Below are 23,296 nucleotides of genomic sequence, written 5' to 3' on the forward strand. Positions count from 1 at the left end.
ATTAATTTAATTTCCATAAAAATTCTCCCCTCAAATAATTAACATCGATATAACATTGTATAGCATTCTAAGAGCAGCATTTTGTGCCCTCTTCAACATCTTCCAAAACAATGACATTGCTTAGACATCTGGAGAAAACTTCCTAGATAAGAAATTTTCACATTCACCATCTGTGGCCACTCTGGCAAACTGAGGCCTGTGGAGAAGGTGCTTTTGTGGGAGTGCTTCTGATTTTTTAATTCTGTGGCTCATACATTTGAGGTTGGTCAGTTTATGGTGAAACAGGACAATCTGTATTCTGCATATTACAGTTTGCCAATATCAACAGTTTCACTTTATGCTAAACTTCAATATTTCACATTTGCCTTTGTTCTGAATCAGTTTTAATGATTTTAAGTGAAATAAAAGTGTTATGGAAATAGCCTTTCAATATTTTATTCCCTTTACCTTATTTCTTAGCACTCAAGAAGTAGTAGCACATCACAAGGCCGTGATTTACTATCTCAGATTGTGTCCTAGCAGAATGTGTGATGTCTTTCTTACTACTTCAACAAGATTAGAAGATAAGCATTTAGCAATATCTCTGCATAAATTCTTAACGTTGAAATGAATTGTTCCTCTTATTGGCACAGTGAGACCTGAGCTTTTTTATATTCAAAGTATAACTCGAATGAAGACATAAAGATATTTCTCCTTTTGGATTTAAAATTCTCTTCAGCATTAAATCAATGAAGAGATGAAAATTATATCCAGGAGAAGATCCCAGTATTATAAATGAAGAGTTTATATATATAAGTAGTCGCATGTACTTTTTTCCTTGTAAAATCTTGTTGTATGTTTGCTTACTGCTTCATTCCTTCATTTAATAAATAATAATGTAAAAAGTCTCTTCTTGAAAGGACTTGTGTGATCTTCCTAGGAAGAGAATTATTGAGAATTTTCAGTAGTTTGGAAAGTTATCTGTCCTAATGATAGCCAATTCATAAGTGGATTACCCTATTAAAGAGAAACTCATGGTACTCAGAGGATCACTTTAATTTTTTATGAAGAAGACATAATATAAGGGCCAGGACTGAATTTGCAAGTATAATGATAGTGATATTAGCCCAATGAGAATTTAGTACAGTAACAGACCAAACACATCCACAGATTTTACACTATGAAGGCAACACTGTGATCAAAATCTGTACTTAATCTCCAGCAGTACTGGCCAAATTTAAGTATAGGTACAGAAAACTAACAAAAATACAGAGATCTGTAGGCACAACCAAGTTTAACTAAGGAGTTTTTACCTGCAAATAAAGGAAAGTAATAAAAAACCCATTTTATTTGAAGGACCTAGTCTTTTGAAATGATACACTTCTTCTACAATATTAAGGAAGATAAGACATTTATGGTCTTGGAGAAAAAGGAGCTCAAATATGATCACAGAAGACCACTAGCTGTGTGAAGAGCATGGGTTTGTATTATGAGAATATGCCATAGAATCTAATGTAATAAGTGGTAAAATAGTTGGTAAATGTTTGCAAACATGTCATTAAAACAGGAAATTATTTCTCAAACTGGGTTTGTAAACCTGCCAAATAAGGAGGGAGAGAAAAGGAGGAGGGGTGGGGAGGGAAGATAATTATTAACATGACCTATGTCACTTTTACTAGTGAGTGTCCTGTGGAATACTAGGAATTGGGGGCTACAGTAGTATATATTACATACTTTTATTAATGCAGCTCTTCCACACTGCAGTGGAAGATTACGGAGACCTGCAGAATCCCAGAAAGATTGAATTTCAGAAGCTCTTGGGAAAGGATCCATAGTGTTCCCCAGGGCAACCCCCAAAACTCATGTACCCAGGGAGGAAAAGCAGTTTTGTTAGCTGTCATGAATGGACAGTGCACATCAACTAGGCCTTATTTTCCTTGAATAGTTATTTCCACTGCAGTCTTATCATAGTTTTTATCGAAGTTTGAAAGGTTTTTTTATGTTAAAGTGTTGAGTACATTCTTAGGTTACAGGAAAATGATCAGTAGTTTATAAAATTAATTCATTTTGGTGGTATGCTCCCCCTTTTCCTGCATTGCCTTGATGTCAGGCTTTGATTATTTTGTTGTTGTTGTTGTTTCATATTCAAGAAGCAAAGCTCCCAGTTTCTGCTTTCCATACAGAATTTACATGACCATGTCTGTCCCACTGGAAAAATAAATTTAATGTTGAGTTTGATTCATGCGATTTGCCAATATAATTAAAATAAATTGAATCATTATAATTTTTTTGGATGTGCATTGGGACTGTGGCCCAAAACAAGATGTGACTAGCACTGTAGATGATCTCTGTGGCCTGGAAGATGAAACTCCAATTTTAGCTATTCTGGCCTAACCCAAAAGGCATTTAAAGGTATTTTGCCCCCCTTAGAGGAGATGGGAATTATATTCCTGTGCTTCACAACCTTTTTTCTATTTTTTTCCTTACAGGATTAGGACCAATTATGCAGCACTCCAAAATTAGGCAGCATCACTTCTGTACAACAGAATGAGTGGTAGTAGAAGTGATGCCATGCTGCTTGGTCAGTGGAAAATATGATGTGTTCATCATAGAAGTGCCGTAGAGGGCTAATGTTGCCACTGTCCATGGTGTGATTGCCGTGTTAGGCTTAATGGCTGATTTGCTTGTTTTCCTCTTATTTAAAGGTGATGTTGCTTTGGGATTAATTTATGAAACCAATGGCAGAATGACACTGAGGGTTTGCAGTGGTGATGGGGAAGGGTTTGGATGTGCCCTTTCTGAAGGGGATTGGGTGCTGAAGGACTCCAGAATGTCCTGGAGGCTGGATCTCTATGGTGGGGAAGGGGTTGTCGCAGTCTCAGCTTTAACTAATACCGTGATAACTCAGTGGTTTTGACCGCAGGCCACTACTGTGTCAAGTACAACAGGATTTAAGCTGTACGCTAAACTTCTGTATGCTTGTTGCTGCTTGTCTTTTGCTACTGTTTCCATTGGGGAGCTGTGTCAGAAGTTGTGGCAAAGGGAAATTTCAAGTAATAGCCAAATTTGGAAGGTGTTGGGAAGGTACAGCCCTCTGGTGATTTCCTAATGGACAAGATTTTCCAAAAATTTCAAGAAAAGTTTGAGTGTGTTTTCTTTTATTTTCTGCTCTTTTGCTCTAGCTCAGTAGGCATCTTTGTTTTGGAAGATGGCTGTAACATAGTAGATGTATTTGGACTCCTGTAAGCAAAATATCCCTTGGAGAATAATTTCCTTTATGTTAGCTCAAAGGCAGCTCAGTAAACTCTGTGCTCAAACTATTAGAGTCTTCAGGAAAGAAAGAAGTAAAACGTTTGGAAAGTTGTAATCTACCTTTAAACTGTCAGTTTAGTGGCAACTATTGTTTGCTCTGATAGTGGTTAAGTGTAGGCTACTGCATCATTTGTGGCGGGGTAATTTTGTTGTTACACAGACACAAATCATGGCATGATTCAGTCCTTTGTGCTGACAAACTGACAAGTGCATGACCACTGTTCTCAGCTGTGATGTCTGTTCTCTATTTTTCTTGTGTTTGTATCAGATATTTGTATATTTATTAAATTTCTGTGAATTTACATCAAAGGCAGGTTCTGCCATTAGCTGCAGTGATCTTTTCCAACTAGAATGTTGCATGTCTGTCAGTGAATCAGAAATGCCCTAGAAAACCATTCCTTATCATGTTATTCCCATGTCAGTTTATGAAGGGGTACAGGGTATCTCTGGTAAGCAGAATATAGCAATTCAATGTTTTATTTGGCTTCTGCTGTATTAGGATCCAGTATTTATATGGTAAGTGGTATGTTGCAGTTATCCTTTACTTCTTCCCTCTGCTTACGTAGAAAAAAATGTAAGTGGTGACTAGGGGGTTAAATTCCTGCTCAACAGGCATATTTTTGGATTTACGTTTTCTGTAAGAGAGCTGTGAGCGGAGCTCAGTGCTTTGCAGTGGAGGGAAGTGCTGCGTGACAGCACTGAGCATCCAAGGGAAAGGCAGCTTGCAGCAGACATACATGACAGGAAGGAGACGCTGTACCAGCTCTTCCAGTTTTGCAGGGACCTTGCATTTTCCAGCTGTTTACCCTTGAGATGTAAAATGGCAATTTGGCATAGGCTAACAACCTGGTGTGATGTGAGCATCTGCGTAAAAGGCTGCACATATGGAGCATGCCCAGTGATACGAACAGCCTGTTACCCCACCCCCAGCCAATCTAGGAAGAGATGAAATGAACTTTGCACTTGCAAATGTCACTGAATACATTTTGCACAGGATTTTAAAAGGTTCTCCTATAAGCACTATTTTTAACAGCCAAATCCGCCCCCCAAAACAGAAAGGAAAAAGCCCTAGGTATTTTTCTGCGGTTGAGCTCAGTTTATGATCAGCTGAAGTATCATCTCTCACAGCATCTACCTGACGCCTGGTTTATTTTACATTTTTATCATTCGAGTTGAGATTTTTGGAAGTGGTGCAGATTTTTGGGGTTTGGTTTTTTTTAATTATTATTATTTTTAATTATTTTAATTTTTTTTTTTACTGGCATGAGAAAATTTGAGAATTTAATTGCAGCAGAATACTTGGGAACAGTGAGGCTGCAAGCTTGAAAGGCAGAGGGAAGAGAAGGAAGGCTCTCAGAGCAGAGCATGGATAGGAAAGGAGCAGTGATTCTGCGGTGCTCAGTGTGCACATGTTTTATGAGATCAGTGCCGGGCGCTGCAGCTGCGGACAATAACTGAGCTGTCTGGCTAATGAAGGCCACCTGGATCAGGCTTCTGAAAAGAGCCAAAGGAGGACGTCTGAAGAATTCTGATATCTGTGTAAGCTCTACGTTTTCATTATCGGCATGTATTATGTGTATTGCAGGGAGGGAGAGAAAACAAGGAAGCAAGGAGATGACAGTTGTTTTCATTCTGATTGAATTAGCAGAACTCTATTTTGTATGCAGGGAGATGCAGAGGAAAAGCAGAGCTGTCATTATTTATAGAGCTGTTCTGGCATTGTGGCTGCTTCCATTGTGGTGATACGGGGACATGTGTTGAGTCCAGGCGGATTTTATTAGTTGGAAGTTGATTTGTGGTCATTTACATGTTTTGCTGAGAGGCAGAGATGGATATGAGCCATTTGCAGTTCTGATGGGGAAAGTGTGTCAGGTAAAGAGGTTGCCCTAAAATAAAAATGGATAGCAGAGGTTAAATCTGTTAGCAGAGATATTGTGTAATAGTAATTATTGATACTGAATTTGCATTTTGATTATAAAAAGACTGTTTCCTTGCAAGTACTGTCACTGTGGAGAGTTTTAATTTTTAGGGAGCCATCCTTGAAGCTGCTGTGTGTCCTTCAGCCCTGCACTGCACCAGTGCTTTAACTCTGCAGAGCAACTGGCTTTGCTTGCTGAAAAGCACACAAATAAGAGCATGGGGGTAGTGCAGGAGATAAAACACTGGGGAAGACACCTGCACTTTTGGAAAGTCTCCAGAAGAAAATATTTATCTAGACATAATTTTTCTAACTGACTTTGGGGTAGTTACTTTCTGTTTATTTGGAGTAGTTATTTTCTAACTACTTTGGGGTAGTTATTTTCCTTTCAAGGGTACAAAAGTAAAAGCAAAGACAAGATTTATAACCACTTCTGCTGGGGGCTTTTGTGCTGTTGATTGGGGGTATTTAACACTAAAACAACTTGTGACATTATTTTCCTTTTTCTTGTGCAGGGTTCGGCGGACTCCTACACCAGCCGTCCATCTGATTCAGATGTATCTCTGGAAGAAGACAGGGAAGCAGTGCGGAGAGAGGCAGAGCGACAGGCCCAGGCACAGCTGGAAAAAGCAAAGGTAAGGTTGTTTTTCATGTCACAAACTCATAAAATGTTTGGCCTTAAAGGACTGATGTCCCATCCATTAGCAACACAAATGTTATTAATGTGTTAATATACAGTGTAAGACCTCTTCTAAAGATTTTCCAGACAGCAGTAGAAAGGAAATTTTCCAGGAAAAATCACTTAGAATCAGTTTTCCATAGAAGGCATTTGATTAGCTTTTGTTTTCAGAAGAATCTTATCTAAATGTGTGCACTTCTGCTTTTACTGAATGCACACATTTATTGTGGTGTATAGGGTCAAAGCTTTGAGTTCTTACTGAAGATGTTTGTGAAAGTTTGCCCATGGGTCCCTATGGCACTCAAAAGTTACAGTTCTAGAAATCAGCCCTCAAGCATTGTGTTCATCTCCCTTCAGTGAAAGATCAGCCCCTACAAGTCATATGTAAACAAGGAGAATCTGTTACAAAGGTCTTTTTATCCTGAAGACTTCACTGACTTTCTTTACAGTTTGTGTGTTAAATGACCCCGTGAGCAATATGCTCTAGGACTTGTTAAGATTTCTGCTTTTATCTCCATACTTCTGGCAGATAGTGACAATTTGGTAAGGAAATACTAAAAGAGCTTTAGGTTCTTGCTGTGTTTGTGTATTTTCCATGAAATGCATTTAGGACTCTGAGGGGTTTAGCAGTGAAAGAGTATGGCTTGTTTTTCTTTCATGTGTGCTGTATCTTTAAATACTATTGCATCTGTAAAAATCATGTTCGTATTATTTGTTATCATTCACTTACCACTTCTTTCCAGTTTTTCTTTTTTATATGCTATCATCTGCCAGATCTCAGTGTATTACTGATTTCCAAGGTCTGTTTTTACATTTTGTATCTAAATATTTAAATACACTATTGAGATCCCTCCTCAGATCTACCTGATCTGCATTTCTCTCTCACTTTCTCTCCGACTCCCCTCCTCCATTTTGCCTTGGTTTTTATTTTACTGTTTCCTTTTCCACTGCCAGATTTGCCCATTTATGCCACCTGTTTTGCAAGGGCTCTTCAGAAATTAGGAGTCCTGATCATTGAACTATGCATCTGATTGTTAGTTGGTGACCAGTCCATTACTAATACGGTATTATAATGCACAGGCAGACAGCTTAATCAGGCCAGAAAACTTGAACAGGGAAGCCAAAGATAGGGGTGGGCTGGGGTGGAGGTGTTAATTGTTAACTGATATTTAATAAGAGCTCCTAAAGCAGATTTTTAATGAGCTGCTACAACTTGCCCACTGTAAGAGATGCTGAACATGTCTTTGAACTTGGGTCTTGCTGTCCTGGGATCAGTATAGCAGAAACTCAAAAGAAGCAGCCCGCTTCTTCCCTTCCACCTTGTATCTTAGAGATGTTGCTGATCATAATCAGGAGTCTCAGTTGTATCAGGGTTGCTTTTTGCTAGTTTGAGATTTCTGTGCTCCTAGGAAAGGTAATAAAGGCTGCCATGAAATTCAGGTGGAGTGTTGAACTTTATCGGTAAATGCACAACCTTTAAAAGAAGAGTTGAAGCAATAATATCTTGCAGACTAATCAGGGTAGCAGTACAGCACTTACTGCTGAACCGATGCATCTCTTAGCGAGGAGTAAATCTATGCGAGTGTTGCTATGGGAATTTGGCTTACTGATGCTGGCTTGAATGCATGGACAGCCCTTATGTAATATTCATGACCTCTAGCACTGCTGCTATTGTAGTTTGTAGAGAAACTGCTAGCAGACCCTGACTTCTTAAAACTGTTTTTCTATACATCAAACCAATGTTCTCACTCCAGCTGGCATAAGATATAGCATCTAGGTCTGACACCGTCTGAAACTGCAAGACAACTTGTGAACAGTCAAAGTAGCAAAGGCACTGCCAAAACCGTCCTGCTATGACAATGGGTAGTTCCAGTCATATAGAAAACACAAAATGAATTATTTAAATAATTTGTCCTTAAAAATGGATTAAAGCTGGAACTACATTAGCATTTTTGTTTCTCTAGTCAGATGCTAAAAATCATTCCGGGCTGTAATGGAATCATTTTATGCAGAGGCTATAACTGTATAATATTTAGTCTAGTGTAATATTTAAATTAATAGTATTAACTAAAGTATTATATGCATTTGGTGCTTTCCTTTGAAATAAATGTTTTAAAAAGCATAAATTAAACCTAACCAAGTAGATCTAAAATATGACAGGGTGTGCTTTCCTGCCTTTGTTGGTGATTCAGTCCTTCACCTCCCTGAAACACAGTAAAAATTAATGAAGCAGTAACTTCTGCTGGTGCTGCCTGGCTCCTGTGTGCCCTCCGACTTGTTTCATGCAGGTAGCAGGTTTTGCTGCCTGCTCTCCTTGGTTGGCTTGCCTTTGCCCTGGCTGGCTATCAATCAGGCAGAGCCAAGTGACGCAGCTGCTTTAACTTTTTGCCTTTCCAGATTGTGACTGGAAGTGTTGGTCCTAAATAAAGTCATTACAATTGTATTTGTCACAGGAATTAGAAGAGGGTGACATACATGAATAATGCAGCGGTGGAGGGAAAATGGTAATGAATTAAGGGTAGATAAAAAAAACTATTGAACTGTGTCACACGTATAATGAAAACAGTTTAATGACATCCATTTTCCTTCCTCACAGTTAGGGAAAACACCTTAAATGGAAAAGAAAAATATAGTAATAAAGCACATGATGGCAAATGTTTGGGAGGATTTTAAGATTTTTAAATTTGAATTTTAATGGATTCTAAGTGTTTGTGTAACATAAAGCCAGAATATAATATGCATATATGTTACCTATCCAAACAGGGAAAATAAAACCCAAAAAATCTTGTAAGAAAATGCATGTTCTGGCCATTTTTATGTATTTTATACAAGCATTGCTTATCTGGAAAATGGCTAAGCATATTTTGCTGACTCACTTTGGCATGTGACTTACTGTAAGGAAGGTGGGGCCACAGGAGCATGTTTGGAGTCACCCAGGGATGGAAAATTAAGGGGCAACTGATGAGGATACCTGCAGGCCAACAGCTAATCCCACGGGTAACAGCTCTTCAAATGAAGCTGTTAAACTTGAAGCTGAGATGAAATGTTCTTGGTTAGAACAGTTTAGCAATGCATATGCAGAATGGGGTTTTGGGTTTGTTTTTTTTTTATTTTTAAATAGAAAAAAAAAAGGCATTTCAAAGCATTGAGGATTTTCTCAGTATCCTCCTCATAGTCCATGGCACATGGCTGGGATAAAGAGGACCTGTGCTGTGTCTGAGCAGGGCATGCAACAATTCCCAAATCTCAGGGCTTGTACTGATACTTAACTGTATTTCCCATTTCTATAAAAACATGAATCTTTGGCATTCACAAGCCAAAAATAAATAAAAAGCCCAATGATATTAACTGCTTTTAGTGTTAATATTTTAAAAATCGTCATTTCTACAGAAAAAAGCTTTTTAGTTTTTAAGAGTGGGGATTAAAAATAAATGATAGTAAGTAAAGATATTTTTTGTCCATTCCTTGTGAGTATTCAATGACTTACCCTTTAAAATATTGCATCAAGTGAGAGGGATGAGATCAAAGGAAAACTCTGAGTACTAAATGAGCTAAAGTTTGCACATAAGAAAGGGGACTTGAATAATGAATTGCAGCCCTCTTCAGTGCTGGTAAAGTGAATTCACCTATTTTGTTGATTTCTTTTGCCTCAGTAAAGCACTTCATACTTATGAACTAGTTTTTGACTAAAATAGTTAGTCAGGTGATCAGCAAACCTCCTCTTTTCCAAGAGTAATTTCTTCTCTTCAGCCCTCTCTCTTCAATTTTTTAGATGCTGCCTCTTCTTATTTTTCTTCCGTGAGCTCCTTATGCAGAGACAGTTTCCAAATGAGATCTGTAGAATATTTTCAGCATTTTGGAAAATGACTTTTTTTATTCTTTCAGTTAGTTCTAATACTTTGGGTGCTGAAAGTGTCAGTTAATAGTCCAGGCTCTGATTCTCACATTTGACTAAGGGACAGCCCTATGCTCTTTGTTCTCTGTTAAGAATTGTTCTCTGCACTCTTTGTCCTGAAACTTCTTAAATGTATGTCAAAGTAAGATTGTGACATTCCAGAAGTCAGTGCATATGTGTCCATAATAGCAAATCTCAGTTCCCTTCAGCTCTGCTTTGTTTGCACTCCCCCTAATGCTCTACTGCTCGCATCCTTTTAGGAGTTTGTTAAAACTTGAAATATCCATAGTCCTAAAATGTCATTTAAATCGTGTCTATGTTAAGATAGGGAGCCACTGAAATTTTGGTGCCAGACATCCTTTTGCTGGCTTTTGAGCAATAATATAAGCTGTCGTGTTTTGCTTTCTCCATGTGTACTGTGGTAGTAGTGATGGCTTGTGACTATGAGTAATAATGCAATGTCTTAAGTGTAATTCATTGCCTCCATGCATGGGTTGGGGACCAGAGCTTTGAAACATGTAGCAGGCTGGGATAATGCCTATATATCCCTGCAAGGCTGAAGGCATGAAAAAGATTGTCAGATGTAATTATTCAGTGCAGTGTGCCAAGACTAGTTATTTAAGTATTTATTCACTCTCAGACAGGTTCCACAGCCTCTGAATTACCCCATGTTGCTAGCAGGCAGCCACAAAGCTAGTTAAGGTATGTCTGTTTAAGCTGCAGTAGCATTTTTGACAGACCAGGCATGCCCATCACCTTGATGTGTGTCCTTATATTATGTCAGCTTGTTCCATCATGGAGCCTCTTTGTATTTTGTCTCAATTATGAGGACATTATGGTGCTGAACAGCACCCAAAGCCATGGCAACATAGGGTAGTGCTTTGTGTCAACTGTCATGTATGGTAATATTTTTTCCATTGATTTCTTCTCATTTGCCCTTTTGTTTTAAAATACTTTCATTGCACGCTATCATTTAGATAGCTAATGTTGCGTGTCAGAGTTGCTGGAATTACGTGGGAGCTGGCATAGTGGTCTAGCTGGAAATAAATGAGTTGTTGATCCAAAAGTACAGTTGCAAATCTGGTTGTTGCTTAGCTGCAGGCGAGTTCTGCATTGCTGGATCTGCTCGAATCAGGTTACAGAAGCTGGTTTTCTTCATTTTCTTCATTTCTGCTGGTTTTTCTTAGGCTGTAACAATGGGACATAAAGCAGCTTCCTTTATACTGCTGTCCGTGAACTGCAGGGTTTTTTGTTTATATTCATGATCTCTTTTGTCTTCAGTTTAGGTATATACATACACTTGTTCTACACTAGTGCCTGTCATTATGTTGGTTACTTCCTCAAACAGTTTATCTGTTTTCACTGTTGGGCTGCAGTGTTCGGAGGCTGGAATTGTTTCTTCCCGGGATTCTCAGGAATCAAATGCTCCAGCAAAAGTACCCCCTCTAATTAAAAAACATCTGTTGTCTCATTCACACTGTGATTACAGAGTGACCAAATCTGTTTCATAAGTATCCTTTCCTCTCCTGCTTCTTAAGTGTAAGTACAAAAAAACAGTGAAGGGATATTAGCTTAGCTAACTGTAGATAGATCCTTTAGTATCCTGTTGTTCTTCAAATAATCAGTGGAAAGAGATAAATTGTGCCTGTGGAACGGAGAGACAAGACTGAGAAAAAGTCCTGAGGACAAGCACGGCTCTTCTGTCTGCTCTCACCTGCGGCTTTCACACACGCCTGCATGCTTCCTTCATGATATGTCTTCGCTCTGATTTTTATGATTAGATTACCTATATGATTAGATTACTGTGTAAAGGGCAGCATTACAAATGTTACTTTTGAAAATTAAACCAGTTCCTTATTAAAAGAAGTGTTGAAGAAATATTTTAATCAAAGTAGGTGATATAAGCCAGGTACGAATACTCTTATGCATCTTAAATCCTTGCGTGGATGTTTTTCTGCTCCTCCTCCTCCCTTCAGTCTGTGTCTGCTCACAGACTTAGCTGTCAGTCTCTGCTGCATGGCTGGCAGTGCAGAGGTTGCAGCAGAGGTTCCCAAACTGTGATGTGCCTGTTGCCTGCTGCTTGCTGGTTGTACATGGTGACAGCTGCATGCTATGTCCTACCTGTGGCTGCTGATCTAAGCTTTAGAGTAAGCGCACTCAGGCAGCCGTTGCTGTAGCTTGGGAAGGGGTGACCAGTGGGTCCGGGTGTTGGGCCAGGTGCTGGTGTGGGGATAAGCAGAAGGGTCGTGGGAACTGCATGAGAGGATAAGAAGTGGCTTTGGGGATGGTCTGTAAGACGGGTGGGGAGTGAGAGTGGTTGGTGTGCCCCAGGACGGCAGAAATGAAGGCATGCCTTTGCAGTCTGCTCAGGCTGGCACAAAAGTGAACGCTTCTGCTGGTCTTAGAGGTAGATGCTGATGGTGGTCAAAGTAATTTCCAATTAAGACATATATGGCCTGGTTCGTTAACTTTCTTGGGGTTTCTTGAGTCTGATTCACTTTTGCCAACATCCACACTGTCTACTGTGCTATAATCCAGAACATCACTTTTCTCAGCAGCTGATCTAGCTATCTGAATGCCACGGGGTTTTAAGCAGCTAACATACATTTGTACTCTTAGAATACTGTTTCAAAATAGAGGGGGAAAATAGGATTTCAGGGCACAGGCCATTGTTAAAGGTAGTTAAAATGTTTTTAATCACCGTATGGTAAATGCTGACCTTTTTGGATCTGTAGTATCTATTTTGGGGTTAATTTACATTTTATCTTTTGTGTTCTACATGATTGATGTATATTTCCGATTTCAATTCCAGCTTACTGTAGAATCTCTCTGGAAATTTTTTTGTTTTTTGGTTTTTTTTTTTTTGGTGGGGTGAGGGTACCTTTTCTTAAATCTTTTATTTTTCTAAAATTAAGCATGTAAAATGTTTTCAAGGTAGACATTACTGATGCAGGTTTATGCAAGCATTAGGGGTCTAAGTTATTCTTGAGTGTGGTAAAATACAGGATTTTGAATGTATTTATATCTCTGGGTGTTTATACATTATATATATCCATACACACATCTTTGTATATATGGATATACATTTGTATGTAGGTCTGCATGTATTAGATAATTAGCACTGGTGACTTGAACTGGCTATTCATGTTCTACAGCTGGTAACTTCCTGGTGTAAAGGGTTTATTTTGTATCTAGGGAGAGTTATTGCACCACAGGATTAACTTGTGAGGAAACAGAAGTGTTTTAGCTGAGAACAAAGTTACCCTGTGATCAGAGTTGGTAGTGGACGGCCATGGGCTTTCTGGAAGCAGGAAGTGGAATAAAGGCTTCAGTGCAGGCTAACCTTGCAGAGGTACCCCAGCTGACACTGGCTCACGTGATGTGGTGCGGTGGCTTGGAGAAAGACTCATTTGGACAATGAAAGCATTATGCGTTCTGCTGTTGTACCATAGTGGCTATTTTCCAACCAGTTCAGGAACTAGCCTGATAGCTGTTAGAGCAGACACCTGGCTGATCTGCCTCATTATGCAGGGAAGTAGTTGTCATCTGCAGCTAAAACAAGCCCCCAGACACAGTTCTTGAGTCCTTGGCAAAGATCTGAATCCCCTCCCTCCTTGCTAGCCCACTTTCCCAAAAAAATGGGAAGGGAGAAAGAATAAAAAATTAGGTAACCCTAACATTACGTGCAAAATGCCAGTGAGTTCTAACTATAGGTAGCAGTAGAGTGCTTTGGTACATAATTAGACTGATGTTAGGTGCCAATTCAAAAGTGCTTCCTTTGGAAATTTAATATTAGTTAAATGAACAAATCACTGGTTTTATAAAACTTAAGAAAAATCAGTAGGAGACCAAAGTAAACCTGTGATACCTGGGAGGAAGATATTCTGCATTCCCAGGCTAGGAACATTTTAAGTGCAAAACTCAGCTTGGACTATGAAGAGTGTCTGGATTCTGCATAATTCATAGTATGAGAGAAATTAATTAAAAATGAAGATTCATCGAGGCCCCCAGTGATGCCTTATTGCTTGTGTTCCTGCTACCTTTTCATCTATATTCTGTGAAAAGCCAATGCATATCCTAGAGCAAAAAACATGGCATGAACTTCTCCCAGCATTCACCCTTGGAGCCTACAACTTATGAACACCTCCTCTGTGCATCTAACTTCCAATCCTGTATTGACATTTTCTACCAGCATTTCAGAGTCACCTGGGCTGTATCCCCAAATTCAATATGATGCAGAATATGCAATGCATGAAGTCTCTATTTCATACCTTTAAAATTAAAGTGTATCTGCTGAGACACATTTTAGGGTGCCGCAGCATATCAAAGATGAAACAGACATTTATCCTATGTGAAAGTATCAGGTAACCTTTGTGGAAGTATGGAAGAGCATTTACCCTTCTCACTCTATTTTTGTGATGTAAATGTCACCAACAAGTTCTAGTCATACAACTTACAACTTCTCATAGTTGTATTTTTACTTACTTGATTGAACAAGTTCAGCTCTAATAGCAAGCAAGCAAATACTTGTATTGGATCTGATATGAGATCCTAATATGTGTTTCAGGTGGCATTCTCTTGCTCGAGATGAGACAGTACCCACTGAAATATTGCTTCTTGCAGCTGTTTCTCTTGAAAACCCTTCTTCTTGCTAAATAGATTAAAAGGATAATGGTTTCATCCAGGATTTTTTAGTTAAATCCAAGTTTATTGGTAGCAAGACACATGAAAATAGTATCGACGTTCTGAAAAGTGATAGAATGTCAAGAGATTCAACTGTGCAGACAACTCATGCTGCTGGATATCCCTGGATATATCCCTGGAATCCAGGGATTCCTCACATTTTCTTTTTCTTTACGCTCTCCAGCTTTACTTCACTTGGTGTCCTCCCTGTCCATATTTGGGTAATTTTAGCATACTGTTTGAAAACTGATTCCTTATTTTCAGGATTTGGAACAGATCTGCATTTGACAGGTATGAACACAGGGATGCAACCCATGGTTTGGGTTTTTATCGTGTAAATGTACTTGTGGTTATTGATCTGGAAGCCATTGTTTTTCAGTGCCTGGATAAAAAGCGAAGAGAAAAATATCTTGAAAGGGAAGGCGAAGGATCAAACTGCAGCTGCTTTGATTATTTTGACTGGAGATGTCAGATTGTTGAAATGAGAGAAGAGGTGTGCTTGCTGCTTTTTGGCTTCATCTGTTCTGCCAATTATTTGAAAATTGAGTTTTAAAAAGTTGTTGGATTCTAATATTTCACCTGGGGTAAAATAGGCGAAGAGAAAGCACTTGGGGTTACTGTAACTCCTGATCACCCCTGTCTGTCGGAAGAGAAATGCTTCCTGACTGAAATGAAAATGAGAAGAAATGCTGAGTACCTGCCATCTTGTGAATCAGCTCTCCACATTGCTTTTAGTAATCAAGAGTAATAAGTGGCAGTGATTGCAAAGACAAATGTATTCCTGACTTTTAGGAGCAGTCAAATTACAGCTGAAAGTATCCTTCCCAGAGGAGCAGTAAGGGAACTTACCACATTTATCCCAGATATTTCATTATTTTGACCCTTTATTCACCTTCAGCAGTGAGGCTTGTGACTCACCCACAAAGTACCAATTTCCTTGCCTTCTCCACTGGTGTTTCCTGGTAGTTTAATCCAGTGAACTTTATCTGGCTGAGGGCTGCACATGGACCTGTCTTCTCTTGCTGCCTTTCCAGTGCTCAGGCTGTCTGCTGCAGACACAGGGATGTGACATTATGTTCCCTCACAGGAAGATGAAAAAGAGCAGTGTTTCCAGTGCCTGTCCCCATTGAACTGGCTTTGACCTGGGAACACAGATAAGTCCAGCAACTTGTGACAAAGGGTATGTGGCAGCAGTTGAAACCCCTTTTTGTTCCTCACAAAGGGAAGGATTTCTTACTCCTAGTTTTAAACTCTACTGAGCATAAAATCACCAGATTCTAATCATAACTGTATCCGTTGTGTTTGCCTTCCAGAGCAAGAGCTTATCTTGGCATTAGGCTGAGTGCTGGGTAAAATCTCCAAGGAAAACTCTCAAACCAAGAGTTTCTCTTGAAAGCCTGTGATTAAGGTACAGGCCTGAGGATGAGGGGAGGTCAGGGAAGGGAAAGCAGAGCAAAAGAGTTCTGGAAAGGAGCAGACGTGAGTTGCTTCACAGAGCCTCATTCTGTGATGCAGTTTGAATAAAATCTGGTGGGAAGGAGGAGATGTATGGAGTTAAACACTGACATTCTTGAGCAGGTTTGAAAGACTTGACTTCTACCTTGCATTTCTCCAACTTGACAGTCTTTCCCTCGCACCTTTTGATTATGCTGTGTCTCTCTGGCAACATACTTTCATGGTAGTGGCTTTGATTCCAGAGCATTAGTGTAAGAAGTTTCCTTTCACAGCTGCTCAGTTCATTTCTTTTGGTAGGGTGATTTCTAAACCAGGTCAGTTAAGCACAATGAGCACAGTGCACTGTCATAGTCAGCCGTGTGCTGAGACATGGGGACGTGGATGGAGACTGAGTGCTCCATACCACAGGACTGAAAAAGTATACCCTTTTCACCTGAAAAACCTATATTCTCCTGCCTGGGATAGGTTCTTGTACTTAACTTACCACTGATCCTAGTTTCTGATACAGCAGCCCATGCTGTTGATTGTTCACCAGTCCAAGCAAATTTCATTGCTCTTCAGGGCTTTCCTCAGGAGCTGTCCAGTCAGGGTTATGCCTACACTCTTGTTACTTGATCCCAGGAAAAGGGGCAAGACATGAAAGGGCATAAAGCAGTGGATCTCCACTATCTGCTTCACTCTGTTACGAATTGAGAAGATTTTATTTTGGTCTCAAAATTACATGTTTCCATATTTCTTCCTGAATGCCTCTGGCAAATGCAGGCTAGAAATTTTGCCTAGTGCAATCTAGTGGATAGTTGTGTTTCCACAGTCAGGAGTAAGCCTGTATTTTCTCTTTAAAATTCAGTGTGTGTTGCAGCAGTTTCACTGTATTCAGGAGCTATAGGCTCTCTGCCATTACTGTAGGACTGTTGCACACTCATCCAGGAATGAAGTCAAGCATAATTCAACAGCTGGAACATATAATATCAATACCATCCTGTATGCATTTTTCGTGTAATCACAAAAATGTTCTTTGATGCCTTTTTCTATATTTTATTCATCACTGGCCTCTTGAAGCTATAATCCTTTATTCTAGGCACCATGAATATCTGTCCTTGTGCATGACTTCCCAGGGATTCTCCCTGTATGTTTTAATCCTGATTTGAAGCTGTCACCACAGTGTCACCACAGTGGTCTTTTGTCAAGAAAAACCCCACTACATGTAATAATGTACATGTACATGGTCACTAAAGCAAACTCCTGTATGGGAGTCTGGAAGTGCAGAGATGAAAGGCTACTAAATATGCCATAACTATCTTATTCTCAAATGTTTGTATGAAACTGAAATTCATCATCATTAATAGCAGAAATCTTATTAATTGTGAACACAGAGACACTTCTCTTTGAAAAGTGATAAAAATTAATGCCTTACTGGTATTGTCATGGTTCTTATGTATATATATAAACCAAAATAACTTCAAGTCATAAATCCATTTATTTTGAGATATTGCAGAAAGCATATGTTTGTTTAGTGAGATGGTTCATTTAGGCGATTGTATATTCAATGGCAGTATTGCAATGATAATGTCTGTTCAGATTCTGTTTATACATATAATTGTAGCATCAAGCTCTGGATGTTATAAAAAAATATTGCAGATTCTTTTCAAAAGCTATGGAAAAGAAGTCTTGATTTTCATCAATAAACTCATTTCTTTTCAGAAATCCCTATAAACCAAAGCCAGCTCAAGAACTTCCATGTCAAAACCCGTGAGCATTCTTTTCCCTGATGAAATTAGTGGGTTTCTTTTGAATAGCTTAAGTAGAAGTAAAAGAAATCAAATGACAAAATACACGCAAGGATTTATGCGGCATTAATACAGATAGAGAAACATTCATGTACTGATTCCCCTTCCAGTTCAGAGCTAAGAAATGCCTAGGCATTTATGAGAAATATGGGAGACTAGGTTGGACACCTTTTCTCTTGATGTTTCTCTTGGTCCAGGTTTCTGTAAGCCATTCTGCTTGGATAAAATAGACTATTATCTATTTAATATGTTGTCAGAAGTAAGTTGTCTGCTTTGAATGTCCTGACATTTTTTCTTTCTTTAGCTTGTTTAACACATTTTCTAACAAGCCGAAAGTTTAGGTGGAGATAAAAGGGAAAGGGGGTCTTACCATATTACTGCAATCTGTTGATGCCCTTTTTTCAGTGGAAGAACTTTGAATGGAAATAGAAGATAACATCTTGGGGCAGTTCAGAACATACTGACTGAAATGAACTAGTAAATTAAGCAGCTATTCAAGGTCTAAGACCCCAAATTTATCTTGTTCAAAGTATATATGTTTAATTAAGCTGTCTGGTCGCATAGTCATTTGAGGAGAGTCAAATATGTAGATTTTTTTTTCACTTATTACACAATTCCAAACCTTAAAATGTTGGGGTTTTGTTTTTTGGGTTTTTGTTTTTACTTCTTATTCTCATAGTCAATTTTTGCTCAAATAAAGAGGCTTTATGTTTGGGTTTGTTTATTATTAGCATTTTCAGTTCATTCTGGGCTCCTTGTGACTTTGGTTCTTCAGATCTTATGTAAGGTTTGAGATCTTTAGGAAAGCGTGAGGCCTTTAGTACAGTAAAGGGTAGAGAAAATGAAGTTTGAGCAAATTAAGTTCATGATTTCTTTTAGCAAGCATTGAGTAGCTGCTGAGTGTTGCTTTAACTATATTAAAGATAGAAACAGCTTTAGCAAATGCTGGGCCCCGTATGCAGTCAGTATCAAGTATGCACAGGGAGAAACCTTTTGCAGAGGTGGGGGATGCACATGTTCTTGTATAACACTGTCAAATTTAGCAAGTCAGTTGAATAACACCCAAAGAAATTTTGTGTGTGGAGAGTAAGGCTTCTCTAATTAGCTGTAAAATGCCAAATGATGGGTACTAAATACTGTATTATAGCAGTAAGCATCTCTGCTACAATCCCTCAGTCACTGTCATATTAAAGACACTGCTGGGTGTTGCAGTCTGTGGTATTTTGGAGTGTCTCAGAGCTCTAATGAATATCAGGCGGTTTCTGCACTTGAGTTACTTCTCAGCCCTTTGAATATTAGCTCTCTCCAGTCAGACTGCAGCATGTACTGGTGACCTTCCTTAAAAAAAAAAAAAAAAAGAAAGGATAATAAAAGAAGAAAACATAGTTAAAATGATTACAGTGAAGCAGCCACTGCCTCTGTCACATTTCTGTTGTGTAAAATGTGCTTGTCATGGAAGGTGCTAACACTTGTGTCTTCCTCATCCTTTGCAAACATTTTCTTTACTCGTTTGCATTGCTTGAGTTTTTCAGAGCAAGTAGACCCTGGTTGTATGCCTGTAGGTTCGTCTATATTTTGTCTTCCAATGCCAAATTGTTGTTCGACGTTTTCTGTAGGTGTACCAAATAATTGCGGTTCACTGCACATTGTCACAGCACTCTGTTTATAGAAAGTTGTTTCGTCTTGGAAGAGAACAAAGGGGGTAGAATCTCACAAATCTGCACTGAATGTTCTACAGATGTTTCTGATCTTTTTCTTGTCTTTTGTTCACTTCTGAAGCCTGACACACACTTCCTCAGTATCTCCCCATGTGGGATGACCAACAGAAGCTTTAACACGAGATTTTCCTCGAGTCTGGTTTTAGAGATGGAAAAGATTTAAATTAATTCTACTCCCTGACCAGCAACTCAAAGATTTAACAACCTAGCTAAAAGCCAACTCAGACTGGCATGCAAAAAGCCAGCCGAGGCCAGCAGATGATACTTAGACCCATATTAATATTGTCTGGCTCCCAGCCAGCTGTTTTGAGACCTGGTTTTAGCCCCCTCAGAGGGAGAATTTCGTGGATCAATTTCATTACAAAGCAAATTTAATAGTTCTGTTTAGTAACATGTTTAAATTAGTATTTCATCTCAGATTCAAATTCAGAGGAATAGGAGAAGTATATTTCAGTGTCATTCTAGAACTTAAAAGAAAAAAAATCTGTCACATATTAAATGGGCCCTAAATCACTCCTACTTTCCTCAAAGTTGTGAGGTGGTAGGCTGCATATGCAGAAAGACAGTTTTGAGTAACATATTTTGTTTACTGTTGAATGTTTAAATTGTAATATGAATTCTGTATTCAGGCCTTGGCTTAGTCATTATATTTAGCCTAGTTAAAGTAGAAGTTAGCAGATACGCTTTTGCAATTTTTTTAAATTACTCTGATCAGTTTAGAATGTCTATCAAAGCAAGCACTTATTACATGTATAACGTATGTATGCAAATAATAGATACAGGTAAAGAAATGAGCCTGCACTAACTGTGAAACAAGTCTGTTTGTTAGTAGGCTGCAGTGAATTTCTGCCCATTAAATAGAGAAGGAAATTCTTTCAACTTTAAATCAAAATGTAGTCCATCAAGCAAAGTGCTTTTATCCCACAATTACTTTAAAAAGGTATGAAATCAACAACCAAATATTATTCATATATTTCAAACATAATGTATTCAAACAAGTTCATAAGCAGAATTAATTCACAGTTATTTTAGTTTTTATTTGACTGCACTAGATGGTTAATGCTGTAAACTTTATGCAGTATTTTTGATAGATGAATGTTGTAGTCCAGCCCTCTTGCGGAAAAAGCTTCTATGTGACTGCATGACAAAGTAGAACAACATTATTGGAGTTAAATGTAACCTAATGAGAAAAAATAGATACAAGCAGTATCAGTTCTGCGATCCTGTTCACCCCGTTGCCATCCAAATTCTGGTTTGAGACCAGGCGAGAGGCTGCTCAAGAGAAAGAAGACAATTTGGGGATTATGGGAAGACAGCATTTAATTTTGGTGAGAATGTTGGCTGAAAAGAATTGAAAGCATGCATAAAACTGTGGCCTGAAAGTCATCTTGAATTAGAGTTCAATTTCATCATTTAAATACCCTTGAAAGTATATTTAAAAGACTTCAGCTTCACTTCATAAGTAACCAGTACATGGCATCTGATCCAGGGCCATTCATCTCACCTCCTTATTTCTCAAACAGCTACTTTATAGAGGGGATAGCTAATTTCTATGTAGACATAAATTGACTAGGCCTAGTTTTCTAAAATGCAAGGTTTGTCTAGATTTATTACAACACAGGATTGCATCCAGATCACATCTTGTTTGTAGAACAACTTCAATAGCTCTGCTTGGTGGTGGTTTTACCCTAATTTTCTCCATCTCCATACATATATTTTACCTGGTTTATTACTTTCTTCAGATTTCTGATTCTTTCCTGTCACCTTTTTCCTTAGTTTCACTTTGTTAGTCATGGTGATGAGGCACACTAAGTCCTAGGCAGCCTGCTCCTTTCTTCCATGCACAGCAGGAGAATCTCCACAGGCGGGTGGTGATGCAGGGGGTGAGGAGGGGCTGGGAGCTGCTGCCTGCCACATGTGGAAAAGAGGCGCCAGTCATCACAGTAAGAAAATGGCAATTTTGCAAATTTGGAGAGCTGCCTCTCATGTTGAGTATAAAAAGGAGAGAGGAAATTATGAGGGGAAGGATATGACCTCCTTTGCAGAAGTTCCTTCACCAGTATTTGGCAGCTCAAATGTGGAAATGAATTCAACTGTGTAGACAGCACACATCATTTACCCTTCATGTCTAGTCTGGTTGCTGGGGTCTTTCTTAACTGCTTTCATTCACATGTTTGCCATAATTCACAATGAATGTATTAAGCTACCTTGAGACAGAGCAGGAACTTTGTTCCTCTTGCCAGCAGTGAGAAAAGGCATTACTGAATCTGTGAATTCTTTCCAAATGTACACTTGTATGATTTCCTTACAGTTCTTTGGGTTTTTATATTCTAAGCGTAAAATGGGCATTTGACCTGTTCTGTTTGCCATTCTGTAACAGTCATCAACACTTTCTCTACATTGAAAATGTCTTTTGTCCATAGCCTGTCCCTATTGGCCTGTAAAGATAATTAATATGTGGCTTATATTTCAAAAAGATGGATACATATCTCCAGAGTTTAAATTCTGTGTCTGTGTCGTGGTTTAAACTCAGCCAGGCATGCAGTCTCGCTAGCTCACTCCCCCCACCCCGTCTTTCCCCCCCAGCTGCCGACGGGATGGGGAGGAGAATAGAAAGAATGTAACTCCCACAGATTGAGATAAGAACAGCCCAGTAACTAAGGTATAACACAAATCACTACTGCTACCACCAATAACAATAACGATAGGGAAATAACAAGGGAAGAGAATACAATCGCTCACCACCTGCCGACCGATACCCAGCCTGACCGAGCAGTGATCTAGCCCTTCTGGGTAACTGCCCCCAGTTCTACATCCTGGGCATGCCGTGCTGTGGTATGGAATACCTCTTTGGTCAGTTTGGGTCAGGTGTCCTGTCTCTGCTTCCTCCTGGCTTCCCCTCCTCCCTGGCAGAGCATGAGACTCACAAAGTCCTTGGTCAGAGTAAACATTACTGAGCAGCAACTAAAAACATTGGTGTTATCAACGCTGTTCCAAGGCTGGAAGTCAGAAACGCAGCACTGCACCAGCTACTAAGAAGGAGAAAAATGACTGCTGCTTCTGAACCCAGGACAGTCTTTATATACATAAACTTACATTAGTTTCGAGTATCAGACCTTAAATCTTTTAAAAGTGGCCAGTTGTGTTCCAACTAGCAGATTGTAGATCACACCCGTGTGGTGTCCTGTGTGAAAATGTAGCTGAATTCACATGAAATAAATTACAAGTTCCATTTTATAGTGTAAGAGAAAACCAGCCTGTAAATGTATCTCAGATATAGCACAACTTTTGCACTTGTCTGGATTCCCTTTCAAGGCATGAATCTTTTTTTCCTGACCCTCTACAATGGCTCTGATTTGATTCAGTGGTGAGTTCTCTGGATGTAGAAAATATTTTCACTGGTGTTTCATAATTCTTTATAGATCACAATTAGGAGCTACTTCCATGTCTTTACAAACCACATGCTCATCTTTGTTTTAGGACACAGACTTTTGCTTGATGAATAATCTGTTCAAGTATAGGAAAAACAGTACCTGATTTGATTTCATCAACTCATGTAAGGCTATGGGCTCTGGACGCTGTATGCTGAACAAACATGACGTTTGTGAAGCAGCTTTTTGAGCTGATTGCTGCTGCTTTTTTAACTCTTGTTCTGTCCACTGTTCACATTTTTTTTAAGTAGGTTCTGTTTTACATCTTCCTTCACTACCTAGGTGTCTCTGGCCATATGCTACTCCTTCATTAGCATGGTTGCTTCCTACTGCTGAACAGTGACACCGGTATATGTTACAATCTTTGATCCCATGTTCCAGTTTTTGTATGTGTCTGGAGTTTTTTCTGTTTGGTTGGTTTTGTTTGCTTGGTTGGTTG

The 23,296-nt window shown here is 39.0% G+C and overlaps 1 protein-coding gene across 8 annotated transcripts in view; it reads left to right on the top strand.

Moving 5' to 3' along the window:
* The window catches only part of CACNB2 (calcium voltage-gated channel auxiliary subunit beta 2), a 261,949-nt gene that overhangs the window by 164,790 nt on the left and 73,863 nt on the right, over positions 1-23,296 (top strand). For 6 of the 8 annotated variants that reach the window (XM_065666521.1, XM_065666518.1, XM_065666519.1 and 3 more), the window contains one exon: positions 5,725-5,844. In XM_065666521.1, the coding sequence (XP_065522593.1) occupies positions 5,725-5,844 (120 nt within the window). Of the gene's footprint in view, positions 1-4,691; positions 4,831-5,724; positions 5,845-23,296 lie in introns of those variants that run through there. The other 2 variants (XM_065666524.1, XM_065666523.1) reach the window with 2 other exon arrangements.

This window comes from Lathamus discolor, chromosome 2, assembly GCF_037157495.1.
Source record: "Lathamus discolor isolate bLatDis1 chromosome 2, bLatDis1.hap1, whole genome shotgun sequence".
Classification (NCBI taxonomy): Eukaryota; Metazoa; Chordata; class Aves; order Psittaciformes; family Psittacidae; genus Lathamus; species Lathamus discolor.